The sequence below is a fragment of the Lethenteron reissneri genome, chromosome 8 (genome assembly GCF_015708825.2).
Source record: "Lethenteron reissneri isolate LAM-NWPU_2019-01 chromosome 8, ASM1570882v1, whole genome shotgun sequence".
In the NCBI taxonomy this organism is placed as follows: domain Eukaryota; kingdom Metazoa; phylum Chordata; class Hyperoartia; order Petromyzontiformes; family Petromyzontidae; genus Lethenteron; species Lethenteron reissneri.
Window position 1 is genome coordinate 12,718,554 of NC_083786.1, and position 12,065 is coordinate 12,730,618.

The 12,065-nt window shown below is 48.2% G+C and overlaps 1 protein-coding gene across 1 annotated transcript in view; it reads left to right on the forward strand.

Annotated features, from left to right (window-relative positions):
• Positions 1–4,356: 4,356 nt before the first annotated feature.
• The window catches only part of LOC133339263 (prospero homeobox protein 1-like), a 51,316-nt gene continuing 43,607 nt past the window's right edge, over positions 4,357–12,065 (forward strand). Inside the window, exons 1-2 of the mRNA XM_061547405.1 lie at positions 4,357–4,469; positions 4,881–6,517. Coding sequence (XP_061403389.1) covers positions 5,373–6,517 — 1,145 coding nt within the window. The 5' untranslated portion in view covers positions 4,357–4,469; positions 4,881–5,372. The remainder of the gene's footprint in view (positions 4,470–4,880; positions 6,518–12,065) is intronic.

Below are 12,065 nucleotides of genomic sequence, written 5' to 3' on the forward strand. Positions count from 1 at the left end.
AGCTCTAGAGATCCACAATAGGGGGCATTTGGCCTACTCTTTCACGCCGACCAGATTTCTTGGAAGAGGTTGGGAGTACCCATACCCATACTTTACCCTAAATACATGTTTTGGGATATGTGCGCTAGTACTCTGTGAATTATTATGAGTAGTGTATTCTTGGAAAAGGTACAGCAAGTGTTTTTGGGTAAATGACTATACCATAGTGTAAGAAAGAAAGAGATTTGAGAACAGAGAAACTGAATAGATGCATCAGTGTTAGTAAACAATGAGCATGTAATGCATCGATTAATCCATTAAATGAACCAACATTTACTTCACTATGACAATTATTATTTAAGTAAAGTTGTATTAACATGTTTAATTACAAGAATGATTCAGGCATCTTTCTACGATTGATGAATTTCATCTACGTGTAAACATCTAATAAATAGGGTATACGCATTGTTCACTAATATCACCGAGAAGAGAACAGCACATTTAGAGCCCCTCCAATCACGTGATGAACAAGCAATGTTTAGGAAAGGTTTCTCTACCACTGACCACATACGATTAGATTCTGGACAAGATTAATGAATATTTAAAATACGTAAATTTCCTGCCTTTATAGACCATAAAAAGCAATTTTACTCAGTGGAAATTGATGCATAGAATACCTGCACGTATTTATCATGGGGGGAAAGGGTTATAAAGCACCGACGGATCCCATTACTCAGTTATTATCATTGATGGATTAATTGCGCTCAGGCACAATTTAACAAAAATATATTTAAGCACAAATAACAGCAACAGATAACAATCAAGCCGCAGTGAATCTTTGTCAGAGGTGTACACACTATACACAACATACATTGTGAAAAAACCCAACAACGTTCAAACGTGCAACACTCAGAATAATTAACGTTTGTGCTCAACAACTTGAAAGGAAAAATAATGTTTACACATGGAGGCTCGGGAAAATGAACATTTGCATGCATAGGCTGAGAAAAATGCAGAGTTCGTGTTTTCATAGATGGGTGTGAAAATGGACACGAAATATTACCATAAAAATGAGTGGGTGAGCAAAGGGTATATGCCTTTTGAGGTCACAATTTAACAATCAATTGCACTTGCATTTTGAATTTTACAGTGGATAATACACATTTATGATATGCCGTACTGTGCATGTGTGTGGGTGTGGAGCGGTGGTGCAGTGGTTAGTGCACTGCACGATAAACCCAGCGACCCGAGTTCAATTCCAGGCCTCGGGTACCATCCGTGGCGAGTGATGTCTGAACTAATGCCTGATACCGCTTCGCCAAACGAACCCCATGGTGGACAGAGATTGGAGAGGCCTTCATCTAACAGTACATTGGCAAAGGACTGTAAGTTGTTGTTCATTATTGTAGTACATCTATAAAGTGACCTCATTGAACAAAAAATACAAAAGCAGAACTCATTCTATCTCCACATACTGTATGCATGTAAATATGTTTTAGTCCATCAACTCATTAACTTTCAAGAACACGAATAACAAGATTATCAAATATAATCCAGCAGAAGTGTGGTCACCACATCTACACCTCAATATAAGGAACACAGCTAGTTGTAATACTGGCGAGACGTCGTACTCGCATTGTAAATGTTGTGGCTTGGCTCTCCAACACACCGGTGTGCTGTACTAGTGACGAATTGGCATGTTCTGTTTAAGTGACAACCCTTACGAATTGGCTGTGTCGGGTGGTGGCGGGTTTTAACGACACATTTATATATTTACGCGATCTAACCCAAAAACCCTCTACTATGGATGATATTGGCTGTGCAAGCCGACTAGGTGTTAAACTGAATAATATTGTTAAACAGATGCTGCTGGGTTACCAGACGCTATTGATAAGATCACTCCATCGTATGGGGCCCTGTTCAACACGCACAAAAAATTATTGGAATCAAAAATACTTACAACGTGTACGGCAAAAGTGCGTGCGTTTCCAAGCTAACAAATTGCCTTTACCAACTCATCGTTGACATTGTGAAACCCATATAATTAAATCGGGCACGCGTTTGCCATACGAATCTAATGAGTGTCCACAGTAGTGGCACGCGCAGTTGCACATGCAACGATAATTACGAAGCGGGAACCAGACTGCGGTGGTAATTGCGGACAGCTCTGGGAGACGACGAGACCCATCGCAGTCGGTGCCATCGCACCTCTCCCATCGCCACCCACACGACCCGCAAGCCGCAACCCTCGCGCCTTCCCACTGGCGTGGGTCACGCGCACGCACCTTGGGGGCATCCTGCGGCCCGACTCACGCACCTTGGGGGCATCCTGCGGCCCGACTCACGCATCTTCGCCTCGGTTTGCCGGCACTGCAGTAATCCGGACCACACAAGTCAAAGTGGTATCCTCTTCAATGTGCATTGGGGCGATTCTCATCTCCACTTTACAGTTCTGAGCTCGGGGTGGAAATTCCACATTGCTATGTCAGGGGCGAGTCGATCCATCGGGCAACCGCTGTTGACTCCCCCACACAAAGTGGTGTTTGTTTTATCAGCCCGTGGGGGGTGATCAGTTGTATCGAACCTGGACATTAACTCGCTGTCGTTGCTTGTTTTTTTTCTAGAATATTTTATTTCTTAGCATTGCGTTTAGGAAATAACAAATTCGATCAACTAGGTTCTAAATACATGGCTGTTATCCATTCAATTTGTGCGATATTTTTTTCCCCGAGTAAGTGAAGGTGCGGCGATTCAATTGCGTTATCATTTCCATAGCTCTGTTGACTATTTTATCAGTTTTAGTGAAACTGACAACGTGTACATTAGGAAGAAAATAATTGTTCAGAGCGATGTGAATATCAGGAGATATGTATGGAGGCACACTACAAGCGTTGAAGAACTTTGAACTCATCTTTATTCATACTCGAAGTCAAGAAACACAATAATAATGTAAAATACAATTACTGGGTTATGGGAGGCTATCGTGATAACATTAACGATGTGAAACGTAATATCGTATCTTTACGGCACGATATCTCCAGAAATTATATTTCGGACACCCTCATAGCCGTCACGGCCAAACAGCTCCTGAGGCCGTTGCGGAGGGAGCAAGGCTGCATCTTCAGCAGAGCGGTTTGCCTGTGATGCAGTCGTTGCAAGACTGTCAGGGCTCTTGTGTCTTGCTCTGTGTGACTGCGAGAGGGTGACTGTGAACTGTGGCAGCCGATAACAAGTGGTTCAATGAGGCGGTTTGAGTGGCGGGCATTAGGAAGCTCGGCGAGTTTCCGCTGCGTTTCACCGATCTGTACCTTCAATGGGCTTGGGAAGACAAGTGTGATAGTAGGATGTACACGTGATCATTATTGATTGTAATCGTGTCGATATTCCGGTCAGAGCACTGGTAGCAGACAACGTTGGGAGCTTGGCAGCGTGCGGTAATTCTGGGCTCTCAACTGGAGTGAGTTCATGGTCTCAGTCCCGTGACCAATGACTCTTAAAAAAAAGAAACTCATATAATGTTCCAACTTGTTCCACTGTTCACTTGGCTAAACTCTACTTCTTGAGAATGTATAATATTTGTTAGACGGTCATAGGCTGATCTGTCTAACAGCGGATGGTGAAGTGCTGCTGCTGCTAGCTATGTGGACCAGCGGTGACTCGAAGTAGTGGTTCTGTGATATTCGCTTACGCTGGCCGCTCCCTAAAGCAAAGGGATTGCGCTGATCCGCGAGAGATGCGACATTATTATTCATCTCGACCGATTACAGGGATACAATTGGGAGGAAGAGACAAAAACACGTATGTAAACATTCGTATTTCCCAGGTTCATTCAATAAAAACATGTTTCTGCTTTTTTTTCCAAATCTGTCTCTTTTGTCTTTGATTCAAAGCAATATCTTTCAAATTGGTCTTAATCGTATGCATTTAGCACAATTATGATGCTTTTAGCACAATTACGTTGCTTGTTAACATAACGTGCTCTTAAACATTGTGGCAGCCTTATCTCTAAGAATGGGTAGCCTGGAGCAAGCTGATCGCATGGAGGTGGTCTCTGATGGCACGGGGATGGGATGACGAAGCTGGCACCACTGTGATCCTGGGTTTGAAGCTGGGTAGAAACCTGTAATTAAACCGGACTTAAGGGTACTGAGCTGATGGTCTGAATACACAATGACTGCAAACAACATGGGATGTTTTTGTTGTTTTAAATTAAATTTGCTTTATTTCACCCTTAACTTAAAATGTTCGATTTCATTGACAAACGAAAACCACTTGTGTTGTTGTTGGTGTCGCTGTGGGGACCGGGAGATCGATGATCGAGATGTTTAGGTTTGCTGCGTTGACGTCATTCGTGGTGATCTCTCGCCGAACAGGGTGGGCAGCGTGACGGCTGCTGCCACCTTCCACTCCTACACAAACACTAATCGCAGGCGATGGAGGAGGCCTCCTGACCGCAGACACGATATGCCAGGGCCAACCTCTCACACAGGGTGATGCACTGCCAGCTGCAGACCTGCGAACCGGGATGATTTTGCATCTCACGACAATATTATACCGATATTAAATGTAATCATATAATTGGGAGAAAAGAGGGTATAACGAAACATTTCAAAGAGGACAAGTCGATGCATAACCAAACGCTTGCCAGTCAAAGTGAACATGTACTCTTGTGAAAACAATTATGATTCGCAGTGGTGTCTTTGTGAGCTGTAAAGTTGTTCAAGTGTATTTTGTTTAAGCACGTGAGTAGTCAAGGAGACCAGGATAAGTCTCATTGGCAAGGGTCACCTGGGTCACCAACATGACAAACGGTCAAATATCATGTCAAGATATTTTGTAATTGACTAAAATAACGTCTCAACAATATGCGCACGCTCTCCGTCTTATTGTATAACCTGCAGGTGAGAGCTACAGGCGGAGTGATGGCCCTCTGACCGAGACAATCATGATGTCCGAGCACGTTGTGAGCGGCGGCCACATCAAGCGCCGCCGCGTGGACACGGGCGTCAAGAGGAGCGCCAGCGCGGGTCTCTCCTCCTTCCTCCACTCCAAGACCACGTTCGCCCGCGCGCTGAGCGTCGCTCGCAACGTTGTGCAGCCGCCCGCCTGCAACGGGGAGGGCGGCGCCAACCCTGCGCCGCCCGCACGCCGATTGCGACGAGGCGCCCTTCCCTGCGGGGGGAAACTTGGGCGCGGAGGAGCCGGCGTTCTTCGTCGAGCAAGCCAAGGAGTTCTCGCGCTATGCCGCGGTGTCGCAGCGCGAGCTCGCGGCGAGCTCGTTCGGTGGCGGCGGTGGCGCCCGCTCGCACGGGGATGGCCGCCCGACTCTCGAGCACTTTCTGGACGAGCACCTGAAGGCGAAGCGCGCCCGTGTGGAGACCATCGTGCGGGAGATGAGCGCCCTGCCCGCGCCGTCCGACAAGGTCGCGTGCGAGCAGGACGCCGCGTGCCAGCCGCAGGGGAGCGTCGGTCACGGCGGCCGCGGAAGCAAGCGGAAGCAGCGGCTCCCGCGGCAGCAGCGGCAGCTGCTGAGGACTGGGAGGCACCACGAACGGAGGCACCTCCGCCACCAGCTGAGGGAGATGCAGTGGCAGCTGCAGGAGCTGCAGGAGAAGTTCGTGAAGATCTTCGAGAGCAGCGACTCGGAGGTCGCCGAGGTCTCGGACGACGGCACTCGGTCTGCGAGCGGCTCGCCCGACGGGCGCGAGGCTCGCGACGTCGCAGATTCCCTGGCGTCGTCCGACGACTCCTCGTCGCCGCCGATCGAAGGTCCGGACGCGGAGCCCAAAACGAATCGGCCCTCGCGCGTCGACGAGGCGAACGAGCGCCCGCCCGCCGGCGGGCCCCACAAGAAAGAGACGCAGCTCGCGGAGAAGCTGAAGCAGGAGCTGAGCACCACCATGTCCCGGGTGGTGGACACGGTCGTCAAGATCTTCTCGCCCAAAACGCAAAAGCCGTCGTCGGCGCCCAGCACCCCCGAGGTGCCGGAGCCGGTCCCGGCCGTCAGCACGAGGAAAGAGAAGACGACCGCTTCCCAGCAACCGCCGCAGGGGCCGGAGAACGCACCGCCCGTCGGTCCCCTGGAATGCTTCCTGGGGCTGCCCGTCGCAGAACAGCTGGAGGCCCTGCCCCTCGTGGTTCAGAAGCTGCCACGCGAGCCGCCGCCTCAGAGCAGCGCCCAGCTGCCTCAGCAGAGCTATCGCATCCCTCCGACGGGGCTCGACCCGGTGAGCTTCTGTGGCCAGGGCTACTCCCCGTGCCTCCCGCACCCATTGATGGCCTTCCCCCTGCAGCTCACTCACCACATGGGCCCCAGGGCTCGGGACGGACTGCCCCCGGAGCTGAGGAGCATCGAGCAAGACCTGGCCAGCGCCGGCCGGGCCAAGCCGAGCCGGCACGCGGGGCCTCTTCGCTACCACATGCCCTGCTCGCCGGACATCAGCCGGACCCCATCCAAAGGGCTGCTCTTCCCGCTCGTCAAGTCGGAGGGATACAGCCTGCAGGAATATCAAGATATGTGCCACTACCAGGAAGCGACCATATCCTTTTAGAGCAAGATGCTGCGCTACTGCGTATGTTCTCACGGTTGCGCTTTCGGGTTGGTACCGCGTACAGTTCGGCACGATGTCCGACGTTTCGCTCCATGTGATGGGGAGCTCCTTTGGGAGCTGCTTTCTTTAATTTAGTTCCTGGAGAAGCTCCCGGTATGTGGAATACAATGGCAACTCGAGATCATATCGAAGAGCGAATAGCGCGGGGTGTCTCCTGGAGTGTGGTCAGTAGCTAGGAAGTGAGGAATGTGTCGGATCTGTCGTGTGTATAGTCTTCTGTGTGATTTGGTTTCTTTTCAGAGAAAGGAAAGAAAAACAAAGCGATGAATTACAGCTGAGTTATCTATCACCAAATGTCAACATTGTTGTAATGTGACATCGGAAAGCCTGTGCATTCATTTAGAGTCTGCTTAAAAATACGTATTGTAGGTACCAGATACAATATTAACTGAATACATTGTTGTGATAAATATAAACACACACTGCAAGAACAATATATCTTAATGTGTTAATAATTGCACTTAGGATATTACTTTACAATTATGTAAATACTAAAAAACATATGTTGATATGCATAATTTATTTACAAACGTTTATCCAAAATTGTACACGTTACTTTAGAAAATAAACATTTGTGAGATGCAGTCGAGTTTAAATGTGAACTATTGCAAACCGCTGAGATGCGACATCTAATTATAAAGCATGTAACATTTACATCTGACATACAACCATATATTTTATTTAAATGATCGAAATTAGGTTGCGATGACAATATAACAGTTGGCAGAAATTGAGGCCAATTGCACACCTTGGGGTGCCAATATACATACATTTTCTAGATGTTAAATGAAAGTATCGGCAGGAGTCACAGGAGTTACGTTCATTTTAAGCAGCGACAGGAGTTTTTGTAGCGTTAGCAGCAGTGGCCTTATCTTAGCACTGCTCATGGCAGGAGAGTTTTGACAATTAGTACTATTTATAAACTAGATTCGAAGCTTTCATGATTGCAGGAATTACTCTTTGGTTCTTTCGGTAAAATTACGTAGAAATAAATTAAATAATAATAGAATACGACGTTTCGATTACAACACAAGCAACCATCATCAGGTACAAATGAATGAGAAAACAAACAGTAAACTTGGATATATAATGCAATACAACACAGAGAGTCGGCCAACACAACAGTCAACACCCCACCTGGTTGATTACGTTCTTCCAAAGATTGCTAAATGTGAGTCTCTCTCTGCTTGTGTGTCTGTCTGTGTGTCTTCGTGTCTACGTTTTGTCTCCCTCTCAAATTTAGCAATCTTTGGAAGAACGTAATCAACCAGGCAGGGTGTTGACTGTTATGTTAGCCGACTCTCTGTGTTGTATTGCATTATATTTCTAAGTTTACTAGGTTTGTTTTCTCTTTGATTTATACCTGATGATGGTTGCTTGTGTTGCAATCGAAACGTCGTATTCGATTATTATTTTATTTTATTTCTTTCTACGTAACTTTACCGAAAGAACCAAAGCTTTAGTACTATTTATATTTTTAATTTTTTTTAATGCTTAATTCATATTTGTTTTTTGAGTGTCATTTACTTAATTATTGCTATAAATAGGACTTAGTGCTAAACGTGATGATGCGTATAATTACTGTCCAGCGTTGTGAGATGCAATTAGCATGAATGACGCTATATAAAACTTATTTATTATTATTAAACAGGAACTGTAGATATTCTTTGGGTCTTTCGGTAAAGTCACGTAGATAGGTTCAAAAAAAATAACAAAAAACTACGACGTTTCGACACCAACCCAAGCGGTCGTCTTCAGGAAAAGAGGGTTCGCCTCTCAAGGCAAACTGCCTCTAGAGGTTTTAAATGGGCGTAGCCCAAGCGTCAGCAGCATGGGCGGGGCAGCTGATGTTAATGTGAGTGGTGGGCGGGGCAGCTGATGTGAATGTGAGTGGTGGGCGGGACAGCCGATGTGAATGTGAGTGGTGGGCGGGGCAGCTGATGTGAATGTGAGTGGTGGGCGGGGCAGCCGATGTGAATGTGAGTGGTGGGCGGGGCAGCTGATGTGAATGTGAGTGGTGGGCGGGACAGCCGATGTGAATGTGAGTGGTGGGCGGGGCAGCTGATGTGAATGTGAGTGGTGGGCGGGGCAGCTGATGTGAATGTGAGTGGTGGGCGGGGCAGCCGATGTGAATGTGAGTGGTGGGCGGGACAGCTGATGTGAATGTGAGTGGTGGGCGGGGCAGCCGATGTGAATGTGAGTGGTGGGCGGGGCAGCCGATGTGAATGTGAGTGGTGGGCGGGGCAGCTGATGTGAATGTGAGTGGTGGGCGGGGCAGCCGATGTGAATGTGAGTGGTGGGCGGGGCAGCCGATGTTAATGTGAGTGGTGGGCGGGGCAGCTGATGTTAATGTGAGTGGTGGGCGGGGCAGCTGATGTTAATGTGAGTGGTGGGCGGGGCAGCCGATGTGAATGTAAGTGGTGGGCGGGGGAGCTGATGTTCATGTGAGTGGTGGGCGGGGCAGCTGATGTTCATGTGAGTGGTGGGCGGGGCAGCTGATGTGAATGTGAGTGGTGGGCGGGGCAGCCGATGTGAATGTGAGTGGTGGGCGGGGCAGCCGATGTGAATGTCAGTGGTGGGCGGGGCAGCTGATGTTCATGTGAGTGGTGGGTGGGGCAGCCGATGTGAATGTAAGTGGTGGGCTGGGCAGCCGATGTTAATGTGAGTGGTGGGCGGGGCAGCTGATGTTAATGTGAGTGGTGGGCGGGGCAGCTGATGTTAATGTGAGTGGTGGGCGGGGCAGCCGATGTGAATGTAAGTGGTGGGCGGGGGAGCTGATGTTCATGTGAGTGGTGGGCGGGGCAGCTGATGTTCATGTGAGTGGTGGGCGGGGCAGCTGATGTGAATGTGAGTGGTGGGCGGGGCAGCCGATGTGAATGTGAGTGGTGGGCGGGGCAGCCGATGTGAATGTCAGTGGTGGGCGGGGCAGCTGATGTTCATGTGAGTGGTGGGTGGGGCAGCCGATGTGAATGTAAGTGGTGGGCTGGGCAGCCGATGTGAATGTGAGTGGTAGCCGGGGCAGCCGATGTGAATGTCAGTGGTGGTCGTAGTGGGCAACGATGGCGCTGGTGGTGGGTTTCCACCAATTAAAGGGCTGCCAAGTAATCAGTGCACCTCGCTTTACACACTCGCACTGCTGACGGTGGAGGTTGCTGTAGATGTCTCCCCGATGCATAATTGGGTCACCACCACCTGTTGTTCGGCACGATGTCCGATGTTTCGATGTACTTGCTGAGAGATTTTTTTTCTAGAATACTTTGAGGCTTGCATTGTGGCTGTCTCTGGTGTCAGCCAATCCGTTTGAAGGACGATGCATACATCATTATTAGAGCACTTTGTTTCACCACAAGCAAATGTGGTTCATGCAGTCTGAGACATCAAGAAATCGTTCGACCCCCAAATGGGATTTGAATCCGTCAACTGAATGTGGGCAGTTTAACACATAGGCGTATTATGGATGAATGTGGGCAGCTCACCCTGCCAGGTCCAACCCATATACATATATATGCAGCACACGGCATTTCAGCCATTCCCAGTCCACCAATCGATGAATGCCTCTCCACACCATTTTCAGCCATGGGGCTGTTTGACCATACCTCACCTCGCCGGTCAGCGCAGTGCGCTCGCCACTCGAGACAATAGGCCTCGTCTGAATTAACTGTGAGGAATTTTTTAAAAATATAAATAAAGTAAGATATCCAAGCCACTTATTGTAGTTGATCCGATCGTAAGTTCCCACGAAATATCAAATACACTTTAAAATTAACTACAGTGTTAATATAACAATTTTTTATACATTCAGTTGTATCATATCACGCACCTCTAGCAAACTGCCGATCTAAAAAAAAGATAAAGTTAACTTATTTTTAATCCTTTCATTTTTAACTTTTATGAATTGTGTTTTTTTTAATCCTTTAGTCTCTTTTGACATGTGATTTTAATCAAAATGTAATAATAATGATAATGCGTATATCAATTTAACACAAGTACGACTGCTTAATAACCACCGTAATTAATTCACTTTCATCTGAGCACTCTAAGATCACAACCTTGAGTGGCTCTTCGTAGACTTCTTCATTCGCGTACCCTCTGTCTGTGAGCCATCCCAGCAGTACAAACGGGGGACCACAGTACAGCCAATTGGCAGATCGCCTGTGTCGGGGTACAGGGTGGCCACTCCCCGCATCTTCCAAGGTGTCTGGACAATGTTTTATGAGTAGACTAAAGAATGCTCTCGAGAGGGGGCTCGCTAGAGGCCCTTTCACCAGCAGTGGCGTGAGCGAAGAATTGCAGGGCTGCACCTTTCCCTGTTACGACATCGTTATGACCACGATTAATTGAAGCATTCCCCTCCGGATCACAACCTCGAGCAGCTCTTCAAAGACAACACAAATGTATCCCCATAATATCTCGATGACATTCCCGTAACCTCTTTAAGAGGTTACGGGAATGTATTTTAGAAAACCGTTTCATGTTCACCGTTGTATTAGAAAAATAAAACATATACGTAGGTATACATTACTTAAGCAGATCACTTGTCAACAGGGCTTTCTGAAGCCTTAAAACTATAATGGTACCACCAATCTTGATTTGAAGCTTTCGTGACTGCAGGAATTCATACTCTTTGGTTCACAACCTTTTTTTTTCACCCCCAACATCCTCCAAACGCTTTACAAAGACAAAACCAAGACGCGTAAGCCGAGGTTCTTCCATCGCGAGCATGTAGGCACACCACGCCCGCGTCTCCTGAAAAGTCAACGCGAGAGGAGCAGCACTTCCATCACGTGACGGGGGGGGGTGTGTGACGTGGACTCGCAGTTGTCCGATGCTCGCCATGCGCGCCGTTGACATCAACCTTGCCGCTGCGTCACCAGACGACATTCGCATCCCATGTAACCTTCTCAACAATCGGCAATCACTTGCTGTAGAGTCGGTGCTCATGTCACCTACAGAGAGCATCCATGTACATTGTAGCAAATGCACGTGTTTCGTGCTGTGCCTGCATTGCGAGGGCGTGCATCGCAGCTCCTTCTCTGGCGCTCTGCCTCCACGCCAGGACCTCGGCTGTCACCATCCTCTCACCCTGACCTCGTCTCTCTGCCCTCTGCGGTCGCCCCCTTCAGCTCCTCCAGCGGCCAGATCCTCACGGGACCTGTTTTGGCCATTATCGAAATGATGAAAAAAAATTGGCTTTACCGCTTCTGGCAATTAAAGATAAAACTTCTCAAGCCGAGCTATTCATACTTGATGCTTTCTACTGCTCGCCTTTTGGCGTCCTCTGGTCCGACACCGGTGGTGAGACAATGCCATTCTGAAGGCTCTCTCTGGTGGAGGCCATTCAGTTTCAAAGCCAACGCATATGTTACCAGTGCATGTGTGTTTGCATGTTTTACCACAAGTACGTGTGGTTAATGCAGACTTGACGCCTCGCAATAGATGTGTGTCTATTTGGTGTTTCAACATCTTAACACCTCC